This window comes from Lissotriton vulgaris, chromosome 3_1 (genome assembly GCF_964263255.1).
Source record: "Lissotriton vulgaris chromosome 3_1, aLisVul1.2, whole genome shotgun sequence".
NCBI classification, from domain to species: Eukaryota; Metazoa; Chordata; class Amphibia; order Caudata; family Salamandridae; genus Lissotriton; species Lissotriton vulgaris.
The window spans coordinates 1,746,307,119-1,746,334,387 of NC_141689.1; the positions used below are offsets into that span (position 1 = coordinate 1,746,307,119).

General features: G+C 47.5%; 1 protein-coding gene across 2 annotated transcripts in view; it reads right to left on the reverse strand.

Annotated features, from left to right (window-relative positions):
* The window catches only part of ABHD18 (abhydrolase domain containing 18), a 215,809-nt gene that overhangs the window by 166,496 nt on the left and 22,044 nt on the right, over positions 1 to 27,269 (reverse strand). For both annotated transcript variants that reach the window (XM_086962179.1, XM_086962180.1), the window contains exon 2: positions 11,277 to 11,385. In XM_086962179.1, coding sequence (XP_086818305.1) covers positions 11,277 to 11,368 — 92 coding nt within the window. In that variant the 5' untranslated portion in view covers positions 11,369 to 11,385. The remainder of the gene's footprint in view (positions 1 to 11,276; positions 11,386 to 27,269) is intronic.

The following is a 27,269-nucleotide window of genomic DNA, read 5'->3' on the forward strand; positions in this document are numbered from 1 at the left end:
GGCACCACCATGACAACCACATTACAAATGCTGCTGACTTTCAGTGCAAACCCACTCACATCTATGGGGCCCGCTCTGTGTGAGCAGTAAGAAATACAACTACAAAAAGTGAACACCAAGGTAAAATTGTGATATGTGGACAACCTTCAAATGCCACCTGGTTAACATCTGTGGAGGACCTCCGCTCAAGAACCCTCATGGATCTTCAGCTCAGGGTTTAAAAATTCTACTGTAGAACCAATATGAGTTGGTAAATTCCCAATGTAACACCATAGCAACCATGGAACACAAGCCCTTACCTGTTTTAATAGCTACGTGGCAGGACCAAAGCATGTAGTCACAACCTACTGAAAGTTGGACAGGAGAGTTGCCCCTCATTTTGGGTACATGGCTGGCAACTATTAGTCAAACATGAAAAACACTGGGACAATTATGGGCCATTTCGAATATGCTACTTACCAGTATGCATCTGTTCTTGGCATGTAGGGCTGCTGACATTCATATCTGTGCATAGATCGCCGCCTAGTGTTGGGTCCGGATGATTGCACATTGTTGTCCTGGAAGAGTCTTCGAAGTATCACGAGATAGGTGGCTCCTCCCCTGGACTACAGTGCGCATGGGCATCGACTCCATCCTCAGATTGTTTTTAGCCATTGTGGCCAAGATGGAGTGAAACTAAGTGAAAGATGACCATGCTAGAAGTATGTGTGAATTCTGCAGCTGCTGCAGGCGCCGGGGAGGAGGGTGGGCGATATGAATGTCAGCAGCCCTACATGCCAAGAACAGATGCATACTGGTAAGTAGCATATTCGGTTCGAGGCATGTGGGCTGCTGAATTCATATCTGTGCATACAATACATAGCAGTCCCTCCATTAACGGCGGCCGCCTGTGCCAGCTGCAGCAGTTTGGAACAGTGTTTTTAGAACAGCCTGCCCTACAGCTGCCTGCTGTTTGGAGTGCACATCAACACAATAATGCTTTGTAAATGTGTGTGTGGTAGACCATGTGGCTGCTCTACATATGTCTTCCAAAGGAATATTTCCAAGGAAAGCCATGGAGGCCCCCAACTTTCTGGTGGAGTGGGTCCTTGGTGGAATGGTGAGAGTACGCTTGGCTTTCAGATAGCAGATCTGAATACATTTAACGATCCACCTAGCTATACCAGCTTTGGAAATGGGGTTACCTTTGTGTTGTGGTGCAAAGGCAATAAAGAGTTGTTTAGTTTTCCTAAAATACTTGGTCCTATCGATGTAATACATCAGGGCCCTCTTGACGTCAAGGGTGTGGAGCATCCGCTCCGCCAATGACTCAGGATTTTGAAAGAAAACAGGCAATTCAATAGTTTGGTTAATATGGAATTGAGACACAACCTTAGGAAGGAATTTAGGGTTAGTGCGAAGCACCACCCTGTTAGAATGAATTTGGATAAATGGCTCTTGGATAGTTAGTGCTTGGAGCTCACTAACTCGTCGCAGCGATGTAATTGCTACGAGGAAAGCCACTTTCCATGTCAAGAAATGAATCTCGCAGGAATGCAGTGGTTCAAAGGGAGGACCCATCAGCCGGGTGAGGACCACATTGAGGTTCCACTCCGGAACTGGTGGAGTCCGTGGAGGAATGACTCGTTTGAGACCCTCTAGAAAGGCCTTAATGGCAGGCACCCTGAAAAGTGAGAGGTGCTGCCTGTTCTGGAGATAAGCGGCCATTGCGGATAGATGTATGCGAATGGAAGCATAGGCCAGATTACATTTGTACAAATGGAAAAGATAACAAATGATGTTCTGAATAGATGCATCTAGCGGGTTAATGTTGTGGTCTGCACAATAAATGACAAACCGCTTCCATTTCGCCGCATAGCATGCTCTGGTGGTGGGCTTTCTTGCCTCCTTGATAATGTCCATACAGTCAGGAGGTAAGTTGAGGTAGCCAAACTCTAAGACCTCAGGAGCCAGATCGCCAGGTTGAGCTGTTGGGGATCTGGATGCTGAATGTCGCCATGGCTCTGCGTCAGAAGGCTGGGAGTGAGGCGCAGCCTTTGATGCGATACAAAGGACAGTTCCAGAAACGTGGTGTACCATGGCTGGCGAGCCCAAGTTGGAGCAACCAGGATGAGAGTCATCGAGTGCTGCCTGAGCTTGCGTGCCACCAGCGGTATCAGAGGTGCTGGGGGAAAAGCGTACGCAAATTTGCCTGACCAGTTCATCCATATCGCATTGCCCTGCGACTGTGGGTGTGGGAACCTGGCGGCGAAGCTTTGGCATTTTGCGTTCTCCCTTGTGGCGAACAGGTCTATCTCTGGATGACCCCACCTTTGGAAGTACGGTTGGAGTACTGATGGATGCAACTCCAACTCGTGCATTTGGTGGCTGTACCTGCTGAGCAGGTCTGCCATCTGATTGTCCTTGCCCGGGAGGTGTTCTGCTATGAGGAAGATGTTCCTCTGAATGGCCCACTTCCACATGCTCTGAGCCAGATGAGACAGCTGCGGAGAGTGTGTTCCTCCCTGCTTTTGAATGTAGTACATGGCCGTCAGGTTGTCTGTCCGGATCAACACGACCTTGTTGCACAGATGTACTTTGAAGGCTTTGAGTGCCATGAAGATCGCCATCAGTTCCAGAACATTGATGTGCATCTTCTGTTGCGGATGCGTCCATAGTCCCTGCACAGTGTAATGGAGTACATGAGCTCCCCATCCCTGGAGAGAAGCGTCCGTCGTCAGGATGATCTGTGGCACAGGCTCTTGGAACGGTCGCCCCTTGCAAAGGTTTTGTGTATTCCACCAATGCAGAGAGTTGTATGCCCGACCGCTCACCAACACTAGGTCTTTCAACTGCCCATGAGCCTGAGTCCACTGATGTGCTAAGCACTCCTGAAGCGGGCGCATATGTAGTCTCGCGTGCGGGACTATGGAGATGCAGGAGGCCATCATGCCTATCAACTGCATGAACACTCTTGCTGGAAGCGAGTGTTGAGGGCTGAACTTCTGTATCAGCGATTGAATGCTGCTGACTCTCACTGAATTTGGCTGTGCTGTGGCTGCCAGAGTGTCTATGGTCGCGCCCAGATACTGCCGTATGTGGGCGGGTTGGAGGTGGGATTTTGGGTAATTCAGTGAGAAACCCAGATCGTGCAGGAGGTGAACGGTGTGGGACACGTGGGCGGCACACTGCTGGGCTGACTTTGCCTGGATGAGCCAGTCGTCCAGATAAGGGTAGACATGGATGTTTTGTCTCCTTAGGGGCGCCGCCACTGTCGCCAGGCACTTTGTGAACACCCTGGGTGCCGTGGTGACACCGAAAGGCAAAACCTTGAACTGGTAGTGCTGGTTTTGTATGGTGAACCGGAGGTACTTCCTGTGTGAAGGGTGCAGTGGAATGTGAAAGTACGCATCCTTTAGGTCTAAAGTTGCGAGAAAATCCCCCTGACTGAGCAACGGGAGCACTTGCTGCAGGGTCAGCATATGGAAGTGCTCCGACAGGATGTAGTAGTTGAGTGGCCTGAGGTCCAGGATGGGCCTGAGGGACCCGTCCTTCTTTGGTATTAAGAAGTACAGGGAGTAGACCCCTGTGCCTCTTTTCTGCACTGGCACGAGCTCTATTGCTCCTTTTTGCAGCATGACGGTGACCTCCTGCTGCAATAAGTGCAAGTGCTCGTCCGACATATGACGGTGTCTTGGGGGCATGTTGGGTGGAGTGGACGTTAACTCCAGACAATAACCGTATTGCACAAGTTTTCTGACCCACCTGTCTGTGGTGATGGTTTTTCAGACTGGCAGGAACTGCTGGAGTCTTCCCCCGACCGGTGTTGTGTGGTCGGGGGGCAGTGACAAGGCGTCACTGTTTGTTGGTGGCAGAGGATCTGGAGTTGTTGTTTCCACGACCTCTGCCCTTGGCGCTGTTACCACGATATCCACCTCGACTTTTGTTGGTGTAGATGGATTGAGTGTTGCCCTTGTAGTACTGCGTGGACTGGGAGAGCTGGCCCTGGAAACGCCTCTAGTGCTTGAGCGACGAAAAGACCCACCCCGAAACTGCTGGGACTGTAAGGCACCCATGGATATAGCAGTTTCGCGTCCTTTTTAAGGGTGGTGTCAACCTCCGGGCCAAACAGGTGATCTGGATTCACTGTTTGAGTAAGGATGGTGGTTTGGATTTTCGGCTTAAATCCAGATATTCTGAGCCAGGCATGTCGTCGTAGCATAACACTGGTGTTGACAGCCCTGGCTGCGGTATCAGCCGCGTCCAGAGCGCACTTAATCGAAGCATTAGAGATCAGCTTCCCTTCCTGAATAAGCATCTCAGCCGCCTCCTTGTATTCATCAGGCAGGTGCTGCAACAGGGTCTCCAGTGTGTCATAGTGTGCCCTGTCATAGCGCGCCAGAAGCTCTTGTGTGTTTGAAATGCGACAGATGTTGGCTGCCTGTGCTGCTACCCTCTTCCCGATGCCTCAAAGACTTTGAATTCTTTGTCTGGGGGAGGAGCATCACCCGTAGTCTGAGAATTAGCCCTCTTCTGGGCATTCGAGACGACAAGGGAGTCCAGAGGCAACTGTCCTTTGATGTAGGTAGGATCAGTAGGCACGGACTTGTATTTCTTCTCAATCCTAGGGTTTATCGCCCTCGCCCTGGTAGGTTCTTTAAAGATCTCGCCAGCATGTTTTAAAACACCTTTCAGCATATGCAGAGTCTTAACAGTTCTTTCTGAGACTGAGAAGGTATCAAAAAGGAAGTCGACATCAACAGGGTCAGCATGGAGCTGGACGTTGTTTTTAGCTGCCCGTTCAATGAGGTCATTGAAAGCTGCAGAGTCCTCTGTAGGAGACGTTTTTGCAGAAAATAGCTGAGGGTCTTGTCCTGCTTGAGGGTCACCTGGGTCAGCACCAGCGGCCCAGGGTTCGTTGGTATCCTCAGGGTCTGTATAGACAGGATAACTGTATTCGTCCTCATCATCTCCCTCTCCAGCGTCCACATCAGAGCAAGTGGGCGAAACATCATGAGTCTGTGGGGATAGTGGTTCCACCAAGACGGGAGTGAAAGCAGAGTCCTTCTTTCTCTTGAGAGGGATCTTGTAGGACTCCAGTGGGCGTTCAGGGGTGATTTTCCTCTTGTGTAGGGAAAGCTTGCCTGTTTCGGCATCAATGAAGTGTTCTTGATGCTCGTCCATAGAAGGTCGTCGAGGCTGTGGGACAGGGACCACCGTTGACGACTTCGGCGCAGAGGAGACCTTCTCGGGAACGCTGGCGACCGCCTTAGGAGCGAAAGCCTTCGGCGCCGTCTTCGGCGGCAACGTAAAATGGATGGGAATTGACGCCTTATGCGGTTTCTCCACCGGTTTCGGAGGCGGAGGATCCTTCGGACCGACCGATAAGGTCCTGTCCCTGATGCGCTGTAGGGAGTCCGTCACCTTCCTGGTGAACGCGGCGGATGGACGCGCCGGTTCGACGGAATCCTTCGAGGCCTCTACTGGAGTCGACTCACGGGGTGCGCCGCTTTTGGCCCTGTCCTGTTGACGCGGGGTCACGAGAACCTTCGGGTCATCCAGACGTTTCTTCGGGTCACTGAGAGCTTTCTTCGGGTCGCCGAGAGCTTTCTCCGGGTCGCCGAGGCCTTTGCCGGTGTCGACCGTCTTCGGCGCCGACGCGCTCGTCTCGACCACCTTGACTTTAGTCTTTGGCGCGGCAGACTTCGTATCGACGCCCTTGACTTGAGCCTTCGGCTCGACAGCACCCTTTGGCTTCTTCGGCGCCGAGGGCTCTGAGGCCTTGGAGCCGACCAGAACGATGCGCACTTTCGGTTTCGAGGACGGCACCTGCGCAGTTTCTTGTGTCGAGACCGTAGGTTTCACTTTCGGTTTCGATTTGCCAGGGTGTGGCTCAACAGCAATGTCCGTGGCCGAGCCCGAAGGCGGGGCCGTAGAACCCATGGTAAGATCTTGGGTAAGGCCTGAAGGCGATCCCTCGACCTGAGCCTTAGTAATTGGCACGGCCCGAGTCAGTTTGAGGAAGCTCCTCGTCCGAGCTATCCTCCATGGCCCTGAGGGCCCCGTCGTCGTCTCCTACCTAGTCGACGACTTCCTCGGCCTCGAACATCTCTGCATCCGCGTCGTAGTCATATTCGACGTCCGAAGCGGGGTTCGACTCACTAATGTCCTGGATAGATTCTTTCTCGACATCCCCTGCATCGAAGATGTCCACAGGGGCCGGTGCAGCATGCTGGGCCTCCTGGCGCGCAGCTCGTCGAAGCTTAAGCGTCTTCTTGGACCTGAAGTGTGAACAAGCCATACTCTTGGCTTCATCGTGGTCCGGCGACAGACACTTGTTGCACACCGGGTGGAGGTCGATGTGGGGATACTTCGAGTTGCATACGGGACATTTCTTAAATGGACTACGGTCCATGACGAACGGTCGATAGGGTCTGAAGCGTCGACTGGGCTTTCCGCGTCGAAGCACGCGGGTGATGGAATCCGGCTCGGGACCGAGCTGGAAGAACTAAGACCGAACGCAAGACTATACCGACGTATTAGGCTAAAGACCTATTGGTCTTAAGAAAGTTTTCTATTGATTCCGACAAGAGGGAATTCAAAGACATCCGAACCCAATGGCGGAAAAAAAACAATCTGAGGATGGAGTCGATGCCCATGCGCACTGTAGTCCAGGGGAGGAGCCACCTATCTCGTGATACTTCAAAGACTCTTCCAGGACAACAATGTGCAATCAATCGGACCCAACACTAGGCGGCGATCTATGCACAGATATGAATTCAGCAGCCCACATGCCTCGAACACTACGCGTGTTCCTATGAAATGTTTCTTCTTTCTTACCATTATAGCTCCTAACCTTAAGGTTAGGAGCTATAATGTTCTACAGCGAGTTCACAAGTTTTTGTTTGTATGTATCGTGTGCATTCTGATTTAAGACTGCATTTCTCCATCCACGCACGATTCAGTTTAATTCAATGTAAAATCCTTCGTAGAATATATTACACTAGAACACTCCTGCATTGTATCGCTAGGTGGAGAGCGATGAATGCCTGCATGCTTGTGGGCAGAGTGGGTCTTTCCTGCACACACTACAGCAATGCCCCAGGATCCGAGCACTTTGGAAGGGTATGAAAGCACAGTTGGAAACGGCGATTGGGTACACCAATTGCACTTCAGGTTTCATTGATGTTGCTGGGGGCTTGGGGAACCTCAGATCCCAACTCCCATTAGAAGATCCTAGGGAATTTGTTTTGCGAAACAAGAGAGATTACCAGATTGGAATCGGAAGATGGATGTGTGTTGTGGAAGGGAAACATTGGTCTATGAGGCCTGGGGTTGCCCGAGGAAGTTTGCAAATGTGTGGGGGAGGATGGACCACAGGCGAATTGGGGGGGGGCCATGCCATCTGGTGGTGGCCTTCTAAAGGACAGTGGACAAGGGGGAGTAATGAAGGAGTTGGAATTTTAAGGAGGGAGGAGTTTCTCATGTAATAAAAACACAAGGCCTAATCCTCAAAAATAAACTTACACCAAGTTCACTCTTTTTAGTATTCACAAACTACACATTAATAGTAAGTTTAAAACTGCTCTAGGACAGGTCTATTTCTGTGCGGAATTCTCCACACCGACTGCGGAGTGTCCACTTCGTATTTTACGATCAGCTTGTAGTTTCTGAATACCAAAAAAAGTAAACTTACACTAAATAAGTTTACCTTTTCTGAATCACTCCCAGAGTGTTTTATTCCAGATAATAGTGGGAGTATTAATAATGATTTTGATGATCTGACTAACCACCAATTAGGAGAACTTAAAATCTTTGAAATTACAGGTTCATGGAATACTGGGTTAGGTAAAGCTATATTAGTGAAGACTGCTGTTTCAATAGTAATAATAATTCGAGTTAGAATGAGTGTTTCCTTAATGTTTAGTTGTGTGGCTCGTTTTGTGTAAGGGGTTTTGAATTTAATCAGAGGAGCAACAAGAAGACGATGAGGCAACTGACAAAGGAAGAAGATGCTGTTGACAAGAGAAAGGAGGACGTGGACGACAATCTGGTTGCATTGTTTTTTATTGATTTACAGAAGATGGTAATTGAGCTGCTACCACAATCTCTGCATGCCAATAACTTTTCCCAAGCTTGCTCGGCCGAAGGGATATGTTTTGAAACATTACAAGGTTGTGTGCCGAATGAATGTGCAGAACAATCCATTATGTTGCGTTTAATTTCTTATTTTCTCTGTGCGAATAAATGTGTGTGAATAGTCAACGAAAACCATGTACAAGTAGGATTTATTTGGGGTTGACAGGAAGCCAATGGATTTACTGGTTTGCTGTGCAAGTAAAAATATTGTGCTGTCTTTCTACGTAATGTTATGCCATGAAATTGTGTGCCGCTTTTACCTAAATTATTATAAGGTTTTGTTAAACATTATGTTATTTGGATAAACTGCTTGGTTAGAAAGGGTTAGATGCTGCGTGGTATTTTTGTATTAAGGCTTGGTATTATTAATTTGACTATTTTAAATATATGTTCTGGCTGCTAGAGATCATAAAGGCACATTGCACGATTGCATTTTTTTAATGAATTGCCTTTTGATTCTAACTTTTGCTTTCTTTGGTACAATAATACAAATTTGAGACTGCTAATGAGATTAGAGACTAAGGGCCAGATGTACGACGGCCTAAATAGTGCCTCGCAAATTGCGAGTCTTTTGCGACTCGCAATTTGTGAGCGCTATTTAGGATGTTGTTAGAAATGGGATTTTTGGCAGGCTAGGCAGAAACCACCACTCTAGTCAGTATAAGGGAGTTACACTCCTAAAATAACCCCTGCTCACCCCCTTGGTAGCTTGACACGAGCAGTCAGGCTTATCTTAGAGGCAGTGTGTAAAGCATTTGCACATAACCAACAGTAATACAGTGTAAGCACTACAAAAGGACCCCACACCAGTAAATACTTAGGACAAAAGCTAAAACGATAAAATTCCACAATACAGTACTTAAAAATCCACAGTTATCATAATACGCTTTAAAAACAGTTCCTTCATGTCGATAGCTCCGTTCAGGGCTATCACGGCATCGTGAGCAAACAAATCCAAACAGTTCTGGCTGACCGCGCTGTCGCGGGCCAGCTACGGTGTTGGGAAGACCTGCAAACAGTACCTTTTATAAATGCAGGGCGTCGGCGACCGCTCGTTGAGCTTCCGAAAACATGGCGTCCGCAGGCGTCGATTCCGGAGGTCGGTGCAGGAGTTGTCAGGGCCCTCTAAGTCATACGCGTTGCAGGTCAATCTCCTCTCTGTTGGAGTTAGGAGTGCTGGCGTCGGCAGGCGTCATGTGCTGCGGTGCTAAGTGCAGTGGTGCGGCATGCGGTGCCCTCAGGTCGAGGTGTGAGCGCCGGCTCGGTGGCAGCGTCAGATGGCGTCGTCAGTGAGACCTGGGTTGTGGTGCATGATTAAGGCGGTGCTCGTTACGGTGCTGGCAGGTCACAGTGCAAGCAGTGGGGGCGTCGTTGCTGAAGCACTGTCGTCGGCTGACGAACTGAAGTAGATGGCACCGGCGTCAGTAGGCCAAGGCTGCGGTGCAGGGTGCAGGGTGTAACTTTACAAGCGGTGCCCTCTAACCACAGTGCAAGCAGCGGTGTCAATTTCGGCATGGAGCGGCGTCATCGTGAAGAGAGACGGTGCGGAGTGCTGTGCCCACAGGTCGTGGTGCGAGCAGAGGCTTGGTGCGGCATCAGCAGGTGTCGTCGCGGAGACCAGGGTTGCAGTGCGATGCTGCCCCCTACGGTGCCAAGGCGCCGATGTGAAGCGAGGTGGTGCGGAGTGCTGTGCCCACAAGTCGCGGTGCGAGTAGCAGCATCAGCAGGCATAGTCGATGAGACCAGGCTCGTGGTGCATTGTCGCCCTCTTTGGTGCCTTCAGGACACGGAGTCGGCAGAGGCGTTGTAGACGTCGTCTGGTTGCTTTTCTTCTGTTGCAGCACAAAACACACAGTCCCCAGTGCTGAGGGCAGAAGAGCTTGAAGTCTTTGCTGTTCCTGAGACTTCTTGAACAGGGGGCAAGCTCTACCTCAAGCCCTTGGAGAAACTCACAAATGTAGGCTGCAGAAAGTTCAGTCCAGTACTTTCATTGCCCTAGACAGAAGCAGCCACAGCAGGCCAACACAGCATAGTGGTAGTTCCTCCTCACACCTCTTCTTCTTTGCAGTCTTCTTGATCTAAAAGAGTTCTAAAGTTCAGGGGTCTGGGCCCCAATATTTATATCCCAAAATCCGTTGATCTCTTAGGCAGAGTGTCTTTGCCCAGCCAGAACCAGTTCTGCCTTCTCTGGTGTGAATTCCTGGCAGGAGGTGGAGACGGCATTGTCAGAGGCAGACCAGGCCCGTTGAGGGGTAAGGAAATCTACACCTTTCCCCATTGCAGCCCAGGTCTATTCAGCCTTTCCTGACCCTACCTAGACTATCTGGAGCCACTCCTGCTCCACAGCCTTCAGTCATCCAAAACCAAGACAAGCAATCCACATTCCAGCAGAGGCACAAGGGATGACAGAGCACGAAAATACCTACTTTCTTGCTCTAATTCTGCTGCCAGCGTGGGAAACTCATTCAAATTCAGCCTTTCACACTACTTTCCTGCATTCTAAACAAAGTCTAAGTCACATACTTTGTGACCAGGTTTTAATAATACAAGAAGTGAGTCAGACTTCCCCACCAAAGGCATGCCCTGCCTCTTTCCTGTCTACAGCTCCACCTTGTCTCTCTGTACCCATCCCTCTCAGCGTTCTAAAAAGCATCTATTGTCCCTGTCTCAGCCTCTCCAGTCTACCTTCGCTGCCTGTGGTACCTCTCTTTCTCCCCTACATTTTATTACTATCTAGCTACTGTTAGCTCATTATTTGGCATTCCTGGTCATCCAGTTGCTTAAACTATCTGTTTCATTCCACACTGGTTCATGACAGCATTGTATAGCTATTTAAATCACTGGTGGCACAGCACCCAGAATAATGTGCTGCATGGCTATAAGGTCCCAAAGGTGAGACCTGTTGGCTATGCCATTACTTGTTTTTTAGTGGTCTTCGCCTAGTATTTGAGCACTGGATTCTCTCATTCCTGTGAATGGACTATCCTTAATGTTAATTAAGTTGGAGCATCAAAATATGCACCACAATGCAGGATTTCTAGTCAAAGACAAAGGAGACACATGATGTTTATGACTTATAGGGTGAGTAGGAGAAATCAAGGAAATAGGTCTCCAGCACATCGCAAATCATTTGAGAAGAGTAAAAAGTAGTTCAATACCGTTTTAGGTCTTCCGGTTTTCCCCATCCTCGAATGAAGAGTTTGGTAAGGAGAAGCCTCCTGTACAACAGGTCCAGCTTACTCACACCCATTCGCAGTAGTGTTACCACTAAAATAAGATAATAAACATTTGATTAAAGCAGGAATAAAATTAACCTTGCAGTGCTTACATTAAGGTGAAAGCAGAGGGGAGAAAATGGTTCCCTCGCTTACAACCTTTGCAAAATAAATCTAAAAATGTTCACCCTATTATGATGTACAGTGCGACTTTGAATGTAAAGGTGCCATCCAATAGTGTCATAAAAGAGATTAACATTAAGCAGACGTGAAAGAGGCATTATGGAATTCTTGTTCCTGGAATGCAGAAATGTGAAACAAAACTCTACAGGAAGGCCCGTTTGAGGGATGTGCCTATATGTTCATAAGCCATTGCCAAAGTCTTTGATTGTCAGCAGACACTAATATTACCAGTCACAGGATATCTATGTAAACGAATGTTGAAATCTAGCAAAAACACACATTAACTCACATTTATCGGGCATTTATTTCTCCCTCTGTCCCATAGGCTGCTTCCAATGCTGATGAAAAGTGAGCTACAAACCGTGATAAAAGACCAAAAAACAAAGGCCAGGACCCCTAAATTGCCAAGTCAATGAAACCAATATGGGTCAAGGATAGAAGGTATAGACTTGCGATCCTTGAGTTCTTTTGTTAGCATTAGCAGAGGAGTAAAAGAGTGGGTGAAGATGAAAATGAAAGGAAGGAAAAAAAGGAGGAGAGAATAGAAGGAAGGGAGGAGATAAAGTGGATAGAGAAAAAGCAGGGCAAATAAGAGAATGGGAAAGAAAGGATACGAAGAAGCTAGGATTCAGGAGGGATGTAGTAGGAGGAAGGGGAAAGAGGAGAATACTTCTCCAAAACAGGATTCTGTCCCTCCTTACTGAGACTATTTTTGATCTTTATAGGACCAATGCCACCTATTGTGTCTTGTAGGATTCAGTTACGTCATAGTAAGGGTTCTCTCTGTATTAGTAAATGTAAATGTAAATGTAAGTGTGTTTGTATTTATATAGCACCTTCTACCCAGAGGTCTCGTAGCGCTGTATTCATACCGCTGTGGAACCCTTCCTGGCTTTCATGTGAGATGTACACTCCTGGGCAACCCCAAGGTGAAGCCTGGCATCCAAGCGCTGCTTGGGCCGTTGTGGAGATTAATCAAGCTATTGCCCAGAGTCACAGAGTGGGACCCATGATTAGACTAGGCACCGAGGCGAGAATTATCAGGTCCGGGGAGATTGAGTGCAAGAGCCGCCGAGGCGGGAACTGAACCCTGGTCCCGGGCCAGACCTCTGCATCAAGGTCTGCTGCTCTAACCATTGAGCCACGCTTCTCAGTTTAGAATGCTTCCTTTCAAATTACTGAGGGCTGTTCCTATGTTTCCTGCTGCTTTATTGAGGTTCTAGTAAATCAGTTACAACGTCTCTGCAGTTTGGTGTATCTTTTCATGGTCGACGAGAGCATAAGAGTCATAGCCTTCAGATGTGGTTATGCTGGAGGATTCATATTCCTAACTGAGCACCTGAGCTCAGTCTTTGGATTCACAGGAGCCCTCAGTTTGGTATGAACTTACTCAGCCTGAACGTTTTATTTGCAGGGGCGGCATAGACGTGGGCCTTCCTCTGGTGTGGTGTCACAACCTTGTTCCATCATTTGTGAGACTCCTGCTTCCTGCACGTCATTTATTGGTCAGAAATTAATTCTGCTTAGTTAAAGAACTAGCACAGCTGTGCCCTTCAGCTTAACTGCTGGTGAACAACAATGCCACGTACATCTTAATTTCTACGCGTATCACATCAAATTGTGGTTTCCAGTCAAGGCGAGTTCTGAGGTTCCTAGCAAAGCAGTAAGCAATCATAATAGACACTACATCCCAGTGTGATGGACTGTGAAAAGTTCAAGTCCAATTTGGAATGTAAATTTCTCTGCACTTTCACTACAGTAAACTTTTAATTGACAAATGTCTGCGGCACATCTTTAGTTAAGATGCAGGTAACATACAAATTGATGTGCACACCCTTTTCTTATTGTTAACTGTAATTTACTCATCATGCACATGCTGTGCTCACCACACTCTACACAGTGATAAGCACACCAGAGTCATTATAAGGACTATTACAATTAACTCGTTTTGTAGATATTGTACTCACCACACTACACAGTGGTGTGCACACCAGAACCATTAGGATACTGTAGTAATGGGTTTGTATTAGTATAGATGTTATTAGATGGTAGAACATGTATTAGATGGTAGAACATATGGGCATTCTAGAGAGTGTCACTAGATTCTGTATTCTAGAGTAGCTTGGAATGTATGAGTCAGATCTAGCCTGACCGTAGATAGATACAGAGCTTTCCTAAGTTCCTGGATGAAGAAATCAATAAATAACCTTTTAACTTCATGAAGAGTTCGTGAGTATTACTTCAGATACCTTATATATCTGCACTTCTTTCATTAGTACACTTACTGTTTATTCATCTTGTATCATGCTCACCACTTTCTACACAGTGATGTGCAAACCAGAGTATCATAAGACTCCTTATTTGTTTTCACTGGTTCTCAGAATAGTTTACTCATTAAAAGCGTAGTTTGTTTACTTCACAAGATTTACTGATAACAATGTTTACAGCTCATGCAAAGGGAAATCTAGCTGTATGTTATTGCTGGACAAATGTATCCATTTATTTAGACAAACTTACAATATTAAGCAGGTTTGTGCAGCAACATATTGACTATACAACAAAGCAATTGCCTCACCTTCATTTAAGCCTGGTCCAGGTCTACCAACAGTAGACTGGGAACACTTGAAAGAGGGATTTGAGACTTATATTGATGCCATTGAAGGGGAGGCAGATTAAAACAATATGCTTCATTGAGGCACTGCCTAGGCACAGAAGGCAGAAAAATTCTAAAGCACCTCCCTGATGGAAGTAGGAGATGTTAAGCATGAATACTCATCTTCAATTCGGATTTTGGATATTAGTTACACATCTCATAAAAATATTATTGCTATATGAGACAAACTTCCAGGGGAACCCATTCGAAGCTTCGTAAGTGCACTAAGAACTCTTACTTTCACATGTGAGTATAAGTATTTTGAAGAAGATCTGAGTGGAGATCAAATCGTCAAAAACACCAATGACTACGTCCAACCAGATTATAAATAAAGCTGTGGAAATTACAGAAGATATTGAGAGCACTGCATCTTACTTGGTGGAAATTTTGCTTTGTCAATAAACGTCTTCACTGCATGCTATAAGCTACTTCTACTAAATCCAAACCAAAGAAACACTCAAATTCTATCACTGCCAAGAATGTGATATTTTATACATGTGGTGGAAACAAGAATTTCGGAAATTCCCCACTTTGTACAGTTATCAATAAAGTTTGTGTAAAATGTTTTTTAAAAAAGAGGGAGGAGGTCGTGTTTTGCTAAGGTGTGCACATGTGGAAAAGAAGAACATAATAAATTGCTGAACGGCAGTGACCGTAAGGACACATTGAAAGGCTCGGATTCCAGCCATTTGAGAGTCATTTTGAGTTTGGAACTAATTCCAGGAAAAGTTTAGAACTAGGAGAAACCGGTTATGCATGTTGTTCACATATAATCTAGGCAAGATAAACAGGATCCAGAACAAAATTCTTCTTAAATCAGATACTAAGCCTGTGCTGCATAAAGTTAGGCAGGTGCCACTGGGGGTTAACCCTGAATTCAGCAAAGAGTTGGACGAACTTTGTGCCCCAAAGAGAGTCTAAATAAGGTTTGGAGTGGATTTCACCTGTTTAATACATAAGGCCAATGGTACTTTAAGAATGTGTTATAACTTAGTGACCTTTTAAGTCCAGGATTTGGGTAGGCAGGCATAAACACTACAGAAATGCTTACATTCCTCAAGGTGGCTTGTCTCTTATCCACCCTAGACATGGCCTCAGCATACCAACAAATTATTTTACATTGGGAATCTCATCACCTGACAAATTTTGTCATTCCTAAAGGGGTATTCTATTTCATAAAGATGCCTTTCTGGTTGGCGTCTGCTGCTTTCCATCAATAAGTGGGTATGTTTTAAGAGAAGTAGAGGGGTTGATTTGCTTCCAAGATGATATGTTGGTGTGTGCAGAGGACATGGCCAGTCATGATAGGAAGGTAGTGCCCATTTTATCCATACTTCAGGAGAAGAGTTACCTTAAAAGCATAAAAGTGCAAATATGGAGTTCAAACTGTTGAATATCTTGTTCGCAAACTATCTGGATAAGAAAACTCTGGTTCAGTCAAGGTCTTTTATGGGACTTATAAGTTGTGGGGTTTGTTGAATTAGAATCAAAGTTGTGTGGAGTCAAGAAGTCATGGATAATTTGATTTAAAAATAAATTACATATATAAAAACCAAGGTATCGCTGGTATCCCAAGCCTCCTAATTGCGGCGACCTCGAGTTGGGGTAGCGACCGGCTTCCACACTAGCAATCCAATTCATCCTCATATTGTGTCTATTCGACGAAAATTAAGGGAATGGGCCAGTGCTCAGTACAATTGCAAGGTGGTCTTATTTTACAAAATGCAGAAAAAACGGCCCCATCGAACCACTCATACGCCCACTCATAGCCCTATACAACCTCTCATACACCCACTTACAAACCCACACAACCTCTCACATACCCATTCACAGGCCCATACAAGTACTCACACAACCACTCACTCATCCATAGAGCCACTCAGGCACCCACGCACTCACACAACCCCTCACTCATACAGCTACTCATCCAACCAGTCACTCACCCATACAGCCACTCACACAGCCCGTATTCACCTATACAGTCAGTCACACATCCACCCACTCATCCATACAGCCTCTAACCAGTCACTCACTCACCTATACAAGCACTTACACAGCCACTTACATTCCTATTCACACATCCATACACTCACCCAGACATCCATTCATACAGACACTTGTTCTCCAATACAGCCAAGCACACATTTAACCAGGCGCCCACTCACTCACCCATACCTCTCAACAGAGTCCATCACTCACCCATACCACCACTCTCACAACCACTTACATACACATTCACACATCCATACAAGCACTCGCACCCACTCAGCCACCCATGCATTCACCCTCCAATACAGCCACTCACAGACCCAGCCACTCACCCATACAGCAACCCAGTCACTCCTCATACAGCCACTTACCTATACTGCCACTCACTCACCCATACAGCTACTCACACATCCACTTATTCACCAATACAGCCACACAGCCACTCATAATATGTTCAAAATAGTACCACTCATTAGTAGTACACAAAGTATACTAATTTAACTTTTGTAGCACCTTAGTATATAGGTTTAACATTCACAAACTATTAGGAAACAATCACAATCGAAGGATGATGTCATCAGTGATGTCAATTGAGATGGCATCAGTGATGTCATGGATCAAGTCATGAGCAGTGTACTGTGAGAGGTCATAAGCAGTGCATTGTGCAGGAATTAATTATAGTTAGCTCAGGTAACTATGACTGCTGAATTTTAATGGTTTTGGATGAGTGAAATTTGATCCCAACTATATTGTCACTAACATTAGGTTTGTTTCAGTGAATTCCTATGTTTTTTTTAATTCTATTTCCGGACTATAACGTACTGTAACCAAATGTTTTTTTTTTAGTGAAGTTTAAAGTTTTTTATGGGTATTTTGTAACTAAAACAGCCCTGTATTCATTGGATTTCATAGTGAATTTCTAAGGTTTTTCTTCAAATGTATTTTCTAAATGTACCCTGCAACCTTTGAGAGTGTGTGTGTGAGTGCATTAGTTCCTCACTGGGCGTTTTGAGTGGGAGCACGTGGTGTGTCTGAGTGGGGCTGTGACTCTGTGTGGGTGCCTGAGTGGGTGCATGAGTGTCTAAGTGGGTCTGTGAGTGAGAGTGAGTTTGCGAGTGCCTCCATGAGTGTGTGTTAGTCTGTGAGTTGGTGCATGAGTCTCCGAGTTGGTCTGTGAATGGGTGTGAGAGAGTACAAGTGGCTTAGTAAGTGGGTGCATATGTCTGAGTAGGTGTATGGGAGTGTCTGAATGGGTCTGTGAGTGGCCCTGAGAGTGTATGAGTGGCTCTGGGAGTAGTTGCATGAGTGTTGAATGGATCTATGTGTGCATGTGAGAATTTCTGAGTTGATCTGTCAGTGGGTGTGTGAGTGGACTGTGAGTGGGTGTGAGTGTGAGTGGGTTTGCAAGTGCCTTAATGAGAGTGTGAGTCAGTCTGTGAGTGAGTGCATGAGTGTGAGTGGATGTATGTGTTTCTGAGTGGGTCTGTGGTTTGGAACGAGGGTCTCTGAATTAGTCTGTGAGTGGGTGTACAGGTCTGTGATTGGGTGTATGAGTGTCTGAATGGGTCTTTTAGCAGCTGTGAGTGTCTGAGTGGTTCTATGAGAGGGTGTATGGGTGCCTGAGTGGGTCTAGGTGTGTGTGTGAGGGTGTCTAAGTATGTCTGTGACTGGGATCGTATTTCAATGTGGATTTGCCAAAAAAACACATTTGCTTTGCCTTTCCTCATTCGTCCTTTACAGTAATGGAGCTTCAATTGGGGCACCTGCCATGTTTATATATGTAAGTGCATGCATTGAGGTTTAATTTCTGTAAAAAATTAAGCTGGTCCTCATACCAGCTCCCCCTGCAACAATTCTCCTGTCCAGCTTGCTCGCAGTCCGCGACCCTCTGCTGTCAGTCTACCTGCTGCGCGCAGTGCCCCCTCTACTTGTTCTTGCTCTGTTTTGCCTTCACTGCTCATTTTTAGGTCTCCGCCTAGCGAAGGCTGCGCTGGCGCAGTCTCGCTGGGGAGAACTGATGTTTTAGACAGTGGGGCTTGAACCCGCCCCTCTTCTCCATTGGCTGGCTTCCTAAACGGAGGCCAGCCATTGGAGGAGAGGGGCATCACTCCGTTCAAGCCCCGTGTTTTTGGGATTCGGGGTGTGTTTTTTCGTTTCTTTCTGTATTCTTTCTCTCCTCTTCCCATTGGCTGGAATTTTACCTTCCAGCCAATGGGAATAGGAGAGAAAGAAAGACACGCCCCCAAATCCCAAAATGAGGCTGCGTTTCTCCAAGGCATTTCTGCATCGCCTCGGAGAAACATGGGGGTGTTGGACGGCCCTCCTGACGGCTTGTTTTCTGCGAAAATAGGACAGCCTAGTCGGTATTGAATAAGTATTGAATCTTGGTTAACATATTTGTTACGCTGGTCAGTGAGTGCAGTATTGTAGATAGAGGTTCGCAGACTTTTTTTTGTCTTTTACATTTTTTTTGTATTATTTCATTTCGCGGCCCGCCCACGTGGGCAATGCTTGTTTTTTTTTGTATTGCTGTGCGGCCATTACTTGTTACTTCTTGCTCTCCTGTAGCCATCAGTAAATAGGAGGCCAGGAGTCGGAAAGGAGGTCGCCTCTATCATGGCTGCAATGATCAGATGTCCGTGGATCACCATGAACACTTTTGGTTTCGCTGCACACTTCCAGTGCATGTACTCCTGTGTGTTACAACTAAACCTTATAACCAAGCCTGAAGTTGCAGATCTGATTACTCTCCGGCAGTCAAACGACACTTCTACATGTGCTGTTATAATTACGTTGTTTACAGTGAACTTGTCTCAGGTTCGATGTTGCTCGGAGGGGAGGTAGGAATCGGGAGGGAAAAAGTGCTTCACTTCGACGGTTCCGGACACGTAAATGGCGTCCCGAGTACTACATAGCTTTCAGAGACTTGTTCGCCCTCTAGTGGCCCTGGATCTTTTCATAAACCAGGCGCCTCTATTCTGTTTGATAGAGCTACAGAATTTTTTCGGAGAGCAGATGTGCACCCTTGTGGTTACCAAGAGGCCGAGCCCCCCTTTTACCAATAAGTAAAGGCCTGTCTCCATTGTGACGTACTTCTTGCTCAACGTCGCTGTAATAGCAAATGTGTTGTGTGCCCTCGCGCCCTGACGATCTTGTATGTGCTATGTGTGTTTAATGACTGTGATGCACTCAAACTAGCACTCTGGTGGCTGTTCCCATAAATGTCCTTGTAGTGATTACTCCGTGCGCTTAGTACTCTGTTATCTTGAAGTTGAGCTAAAGTTTTTTCTTTGGGTGTGTGTGTGTGCATGGAATACACTGGACCTTGCTGTTCCTTGACAAAGGATATGTGTAGACCCCCAGGGCTTTAAGTGGTATGAACAAACTTGGGGGTGGGGGGGAATCTCTCCAAGTGATGTGGCCAATGTAATTCAAATCTGTGCTCAGCATAGTGTGCTGCCAGACTTGTATTTTGCTCTTTCTGTCATTGCATCCAGATATATATGTCAACAAGTAACATCGTACCTACAACAAGTCAGGGCTATTGGCTTTGTCAATGGTTGATAGTTGCATAAGATCAATAAGCAGTAACTGTGGTGTGTATATAATATTGAACAAGCATTGGCATAGCCAATAGGTCTCGTTTTATGCAAAGCCGGGGAAATCGATTTTCACAAATCGAGCAAATTCTTCTGTATTGCACCCCTCCCAGTCACATTCCCATGGATGTAGTTAGTCTATGCTATATGTCAGTTTCTGAGGCCTTCCGTCTGATCTACAACAGGCTGCATCCTGGTTATACTACTTACTTCACACCTCTGGTAAATTTCTCACTGCGTCAGAATTTGGAGTACTTCGGCTCTTTCCGGAGCTGCTCGGCTCTGCTCACCTCCACCCCTTCCCTCTGCCCACAGCCCTCCTCCGTCCCGCTCTCGCCTCCCCCTTCCCTCTGCCAGCAGCCCTCCTCCGTCCCGCTCTCGCCTCCCCCCCCTTCCCTCTGCCCGCAGCCCTCCTCCGTCCCGCTCTCCCTCGGCTGTCCATCACCCCACCCGTGGAACAGGAAATGAAAATTTATTTAGGTGCTATTGGCCCTGCCCCTCGGCTACATGGTACACAAGGCAAACAATGAAACAATGGTACTTAAAAAGTGTCATCTGAATGGTATTCCCATTCCATAGTCAATCCTTTCAATGCATTATTAAACACAAGTCATGGTAATACAAAAATTCTAATTTCGCTATCCAAGTTTCAAAGCAAAGGACTTTCGGTAAAATCTTTTTTTTTCTGAGCGTCTCCTTGTTTATATGCCGAGAGACAATTTTCAGTTATTTTATGTTTGTGAAAATTGATACTCAAATATGAAAATACAGATCGTTTTCCAGAGAGGCATCAGTCTTATGGCCATGTTGTCTACAATTAGCCTACGCACAGCAGCTTAACCATTAATTTGATCAAGGCCAATGAGAGCAGGCAAAACTTCAGAAGACAATGCAATAGGTAAATAGCTTATAGGAAGGGTAATTATTACCATAGTAAGTATAATGGGTGTATCAAGTGTCAAGGACATTACAGCTTCATACAATGATTTCTACTTAACTGTGAAATGCTAATGTTTTCCTTGGGTTGCATCTATTATAGTGACTGAAGTAGACGTACTTATCTCCTATCTCCTTTCTCCTTTATCCTTTGTTTTCGGGAATTTTCTAAAGAAATTAGGTGCATGTTTGCCTTTTTGTTTTTCTTTGAAAGTGATACATTTCCTCAGAGAATGCTGGTAAAGACGGTCTTTAACACCTGTGGAAGCCTAACAGCAGAAGAGGTCTAAATGTCAATTGCGGCTTCTACCTGGTCACATGGTTAGAAAATCCTGGCTTCTCAGAGCTTCTGGTGGTCTACAGCATCCGATCTTAGTTTCCGGCATCTTGCTCTGCACTTGGTCAGTTTCTGTTTGTGATTTGTATTGGATACCAGTAGCTTTTTTTGAAAGCTTGAACTCTCGTGCAAGTGTTGTGCAGCTTCAAGTTTGTTGAATGTCTCGGCCACCTGTACTACGACTTACTAGGTCCCATCTAGAGCTCTAGAGGTACTCGCTCCTGCGTGTAGTCTCCAGTAGTGTAAGACTGTCTGGTCGATTGCTGGCGGATGCCGGCACTGTGGTTCAGGACTGTAGCAAATTTTCATAGGGATAGGATATTTAGTCCTGTAGCGTTGGGTAGTCTGATGCATGGAATTTGGATCCTCATCTCAATATTGCACAAAAATGTAGGCGATGCACTTAACGGCATGGAGCAGAGCAGTTGTCTACAGTTCAGCGCTGCCCCCGTTATTTCGGTACTTTGTGCACATGAAGAGTACCAGCCTAATAAAATAGGAGGTGTGGGTTTCCGCTTATGTATTCTCCCCTAAATTAGGACTAGGAGATGGGGTTGTCAATGCGGTTGATTAATAGTTGTAACAGTAGGTTGAAATTTACAGTTTGTGTTTGATGGCACTAAGAGACAAATTGTTTTTTGGATGCAGCTTTTTGTTGCTGGACTCAAACTTTCAGACTGTTGCAGCTGTGGAGAGCTGGTGCACTCCACATGAACAGTAGTGCACAGACGGGGTGACGTGCAGATGTGGGGGTGCTGACTGGGGCTCCTTCAGGGTTCGAAGGCTGGTGCACTCCATGTGAACAGTAGGGCACAGATGGGGTGTCGTGCAGTTGAAGAACACCGGTGCAGCTGGGGGGTAGGTGCTGACTGGGGCTTCTTCAGAGGACGTTGGCTTGTGCACTCCGCGTGAACATAAGTGCACAGACGGGGTGTCGTGCAGTTGAAGAACACTGGTGCAGATGTGGGGGTGCTGACTGGGGCAGCAGTGCCCTGCAACTGGGAGAATGCCATGCCAGTGGGGAGGGCAGTGTGCTACAAGTAGTGTCAGCAGGGTGGAGAATGCCATGTCCGTGGGGGGCGTTTTCTTGCCTCTGTCCCCTGGTTGTGATCGTTTTTCTTTCCTCTGTTCCCTGGTTGTGATCATTTTTCTTGCCTCTGTTCCCTGGTTGTGATCGCTTTTCTTGCCTTTGTTCCCTGGTTGTGATCGCTTTTCTTGCCTCTGCCCCCTGGTTGTGCTCACTTTTCTTGCCTCTGTTCCCTGGTTGTGCTAGCTTTTCTTGCCTCTGTTCCCTGGTTGTGCTCGTTTTTCTTGCCTCTGTTCCCTGGTTGTACTCTAAAATCGATTGCAAAAAATGGAGCAAGGGTGGATATATAAAATAAACATGGTTGGGTAAAACATACACGGGTATGGCCTATCACAAATATGTAGTATAATCTATTTGAGTAGTTCCGCATGTGAAAGAATATAATCATGTAAAACAGTTGACTGGTCTTAGCTAGAGACAGTTCTGACAATACAAAGTGCATATACGTCAATACGAGATATAAAAAAAAAAACTAGAGCTAGCGTGTATGTGTCTGTGTGTGTGTGGCTCTGTGTGTGGGGCTCTGTGTGTGGGGCTCTGTGTGTGGGGCTCTGTGTGTGTGTGGGGGGGCTCTGTGTGTGTGTGGGGGGGGGGCTGTGTGTGTGTGTGGGTGTGGGTGGCTCTGTGTGTGTGGTGTTCTGTGTGTGTGTGGGGGGCTCTGTGTGTGTGTGTGTGTGGGGGGGGGGGGGCTCTGTGTGTGTGTGTGTGGGGCTCTGTGTGTGTGTCTGGCTGTGTGTGTGGCTGTGTGTGTGTGGCTTTGTGTGTGTATGTGGCTGTGTGTGGCTCTGTAGGTATGTATGTGTGTGTGTTTGTGTGTTGCATTTGTGAGAGATTAAGCTATTGGCATTGTAAATGACAATGCCATTTATTTATAGGTTTTCAAAACCAACACATAAATAAACATTTTGGCATTTACAATGCCAATAGCTCTAACTTTTGCAAAGGCGAGACCGTTGCATTGGAAATGCTTGTTCTGCCTTTTGTTTTGCCCTCTCCTGCTCTGTATTGCCTTTTCAACTTTATTCTGCCTTCTGTTTTGCCTCATCTACTCTCTTTTTTAACTTTTCGGCTGGTTTTTCTCCCTTGTTTTGGACTTTATCTCCGCATTTTTTAGCCCTCTGATTAGCCTGCAGCCCTCCGTTTTGCCTTTTCTGCTTGTTTTCCTGTCCCGTTTGCCCTCTTCTGCTCTATTTTGCCTTTCCGGCTTGTTTTTTTGTCCTTGGTTTTGCCTTTTCTGTGATTTTTTTTTTCACAACTGATTTTATTGATGGATTAGGCAAAGCATAAACACAGTTCTCCACAATCAGGAGGGTACTGCCAAGTAGCAAGACATGTCTCAATATTATTACAAACCTAATCAATTGAAAGGAACACCCCTCCCGTCTCCGCCCCACCACCCCAGCCACCCAACGTCCCAGCTACCCACCCCTTATCCCACCCTAACCCGATGCACGTGATCACAATAAGCCTCATCATTTGAATATATTACGGCAGTCGTCGAGTGCCTCCTTAGGCCTGAAGGTCCTCCATCGTAGGTAACACATCATCTGGGTCTGCTGGAGCCTCTAGAGTCAAACCCCTGTAATCTGCCCACCGTTTCCAGATCTTATAATGTTTTCGGGGGCATCCTCTGGCCTCACACAGGTCGCTCCAACCCCATGAAGTAATCTAGGCCTGCCTTCCAGGCGCCCAGTGGGGGAGCCCGCTCACCCTTCCATGCCCTTGCCAGGTCCCGCTTGGCGACCACCAGACCCAACAACATAAGATGACGCTTGTAGATGTTCCCACCCACGTTCTCCAAGACATGTAGAAGTCCCAGCCGGGGAGTGCGGGGGAGATCCCATCCCAATACCTCCGACAAACAGCTCCAGACACCATTCCAGAACCGAGTCAGACCAATACAAGACCATAACGTATGCAACAGCGTACCTCTCTCAGTCCCACAGCGCAGGCACTCCGGGGACGCAATCAGGCCCGCCTTCCACAATGTCTCCCGGGTATAGTAAGCCCTGTGCAGATATTTAAACTGGATCAATCGGAGTCGCACTGCAATAGCAGCCCCACGCGGGGACTCCAAGGCCTCCCTCCAGGCGTTCTCGTCCATGGGGCCAACGTCCTTTTCCCAGGTCTCTTTTAACGGAAGCAAAGAAGAGGAGCAATGAGTGACCAGCGTTTGATACATTCGAGACACCTTTTTATCCCCAAGGTCCCCCATGAAAATTTTTGCTTCTACTGGACTAAACTCTGGTAGTTGTTCCAGGCCAACCAAGCTAGGTGCGAGCGCGTGGGGAAATTGCAGATACTTGAAGAATTGGGTCTTGGGCATATGAAATTCAGTGCTAAGCTCTTGGAAGGACTTGAGAGTGACCCCGGTCAGAACGTGTCCAAGTGAAGAAATCCCGATCAAATCCCAGCCGCCAAACCCTGTCAGCGAGGCCAGTGCAGGGAGCTGTCTGTTCTTCCACAGTGGGGTCTCCGCTGTCAGTCTACCCCACCAGCCTATACGACGCAGTACTTGTCGCCAAATCACGAAGACCACCTGAGTGGCACGTGGCAGCTCCCTCCATTGCCTACCCGAATACAGTAGCGTGTGCAGCGTGGTGTCTCCCATCAACGAGCGCTCAAGGGCGTATGCAGGGTCTCCTGTATCGCCATACCACCACTCATTTAGAACCAAGAGGTGGGAGGCCTGATAATAGGACAGGTGATCTGATGTGGCCAGACCCCCACAATACGTGGACAGGAAACATGTCCGTAACGCCACCCTGGCGGCACCCCCAGCCAACAGGAAGCGACCCAAGACCGAGTTGGCCCGACAAAACCACCGGGGCTCGATCCGATGTGGGTGATTCTGCAGTTGGTATAACAGGCGCGGGAGTGCGACCATTTTGAAGATCGCAGGCCTACCAAATATGGTGAGGGGCATTCGGGACCACGTCTTGATGTCTGTTTGGACCTTCTCCCACACTGGTAACACGTTGCGCTCCCATGCAATGTCAGCGGACTCGGACAGGAAGACTCCCAGGTATTTCAGTCCCCCGGCCACTATCTGCAAGGCCGATGCCCAGGAGTACGTACGCGCCCCTCTGCCCAGTACCCAAAGGGTGGACTTACGCGGGTTGAGAAAAAGGCCTGACACTTCACCAAATACGCGCATAATTTCCAAGATTCGGGGGCCTGATCGGTTTAGATCCGCAAGGAAGAAGAGGACATCATCCGCATAAAGTGCAATTCTATCGGAGAGTCCCTCGCCCCACACGAAGCCGCGAAGCTGCGCGTCGATGCGTACCCAAGAGGCCAGAGGCTCCATGGCCAGCGCAAAGAGATAAGGGGACAGTGGGCATCCCTGCCGGGTCACCCGGCCAATTGAGAATCTCTCCGAGATCGCCCCGGATACCCGCACGGACGCAGTTATATCGGTGTACAGCAGTTTAACATACGAGATAAACACCGGGCCCCCGGTTGAGGTGAGGCAGGAGAGCAAACAGATATGTCCAACTGACCGAGTCAAAGGCCCTGTCTATGTCTGCTAATAGGGCTGCCCGCTCACCAGTGGCCCCTATGGCGTCGATAGCCGTCTGCGCTCGTCTGATGTTGTGTCGTGTCGCCCTATGCGGCATGAAGCCCGCCTGGTCCGGGTGGACCAGGTCAGCCACATATGGGAGGAGGCGATTTGCCAACGCCTTAGCCAGCAATTTAGCCTCGATGTTGAGCAGGGATATGGGGCGATATGATTCATGTCGGTCCGGGGGTCCATCCGGCTTCTGAAAAACTACAACCTCGGCGTGTCGCCATTCAGCCAGCAAGCTACCCCGTTCCTGCGCCGTCTCCAGCGCTGTCCTATAATGGGACCTCAATTGGAGTTGGAATTTCTTATAAAATTCGCATGGAAAGCCACTCGGCCCGAGTGCCTTCCCTGTGTTGAGCTGCCCTAACGCGTCTCCCAGCTCCTCCGCTGTGAGGGGGAGGTCCAGAGATTTTCTCGTCTCATCTGAAACTGCCCCTGGGGGAAGGTCTGCAATGAATTTGTCAATCGCATCTGCCGGAAGACAGTCCTGTTGAGCATATTGTTCCGCATAATAGCGGGCAAAACTCGCTGCCAGAGCTGCCGGATCCGTTATAGCTACACCTTCCCCGTCAGTGAGACCCGGCAATGTAATTGGTTGCATGGTGTGTTGACATAATCTATGGAGCATAGTACAGGACTTATCTCCCCACTGATATATCCTGCTCCGTGTGGCCAGCCATGCTTGTCGAGCCTCGTCTATTAAAACAGATGCGTAGATGTGTAGAGCTTCTGGTGGTCTACAGCATCCGATCTTAGTTTCCGGCATCTTGCTCTGCACTTGGTCAGTTTCTGTTTGTGATTTGTATTGGATACCAGTAGCTTTTTTTGAAAGCTTGAACTCTCGTGCAAGTGTTGTGCAGCTTCAAGTTTGTTGAATGTCTCGGCCACCTGTACTACGACTTACTAGGTCCCATCTAGAGCTCTAGAGGTACTCGCTCCTGCGTGTAGTCTCCAGTAGTGTAAGACTGTCTGGTCGATTGCTGGCGGATGCCGGCACTGTGGTTCAGGACTGTAGCAAATTTTCATAGGGATAGGATATTTAGTCCTGTAGCGTTGGGTAGTCTGATGCATGGAATTTGGATCCTCATCTCAATATTGCACAAAAATGTAGGCGATGCACTTAACGGCATGGAGCAGAGCAGTTGTCTACAGTTCAGCGCTGCCCCCGTTATTTCGGTACTTTGTGCACATGAAGAGTACCAGCCTAATAAAATAGGAGGTGTGGGTTTCCGCTTATGTATTCTCCCCTAAATTAGGACTAGGAGATGGGGTTGTCAATGCGGTTGATTAATAGTTGTAACAGTAGGTTGAAATTTACAGTTTGTGTTTGATGGCACTAAGAGACAAATTGTTTTTTGGATGCAGCTTTTTGTTGCTGGACTCAAACTTTCAGACTGTTGCAGCTGTGGAGAGCTGGTGCACTCCACATGAACAGTAGTGCACAGACGGGGTGACGTGCAGATGTGGGGGTGCTGACTGGGGCTCCTTCAGGGTTCGAAGGCTGGTGCACTCCATGTGAACAGTAGGGCACAGATGGGGTGTCGTGCAGTTGAAGAACACCGGTGCAGCTGGGGGGTAGGTGCT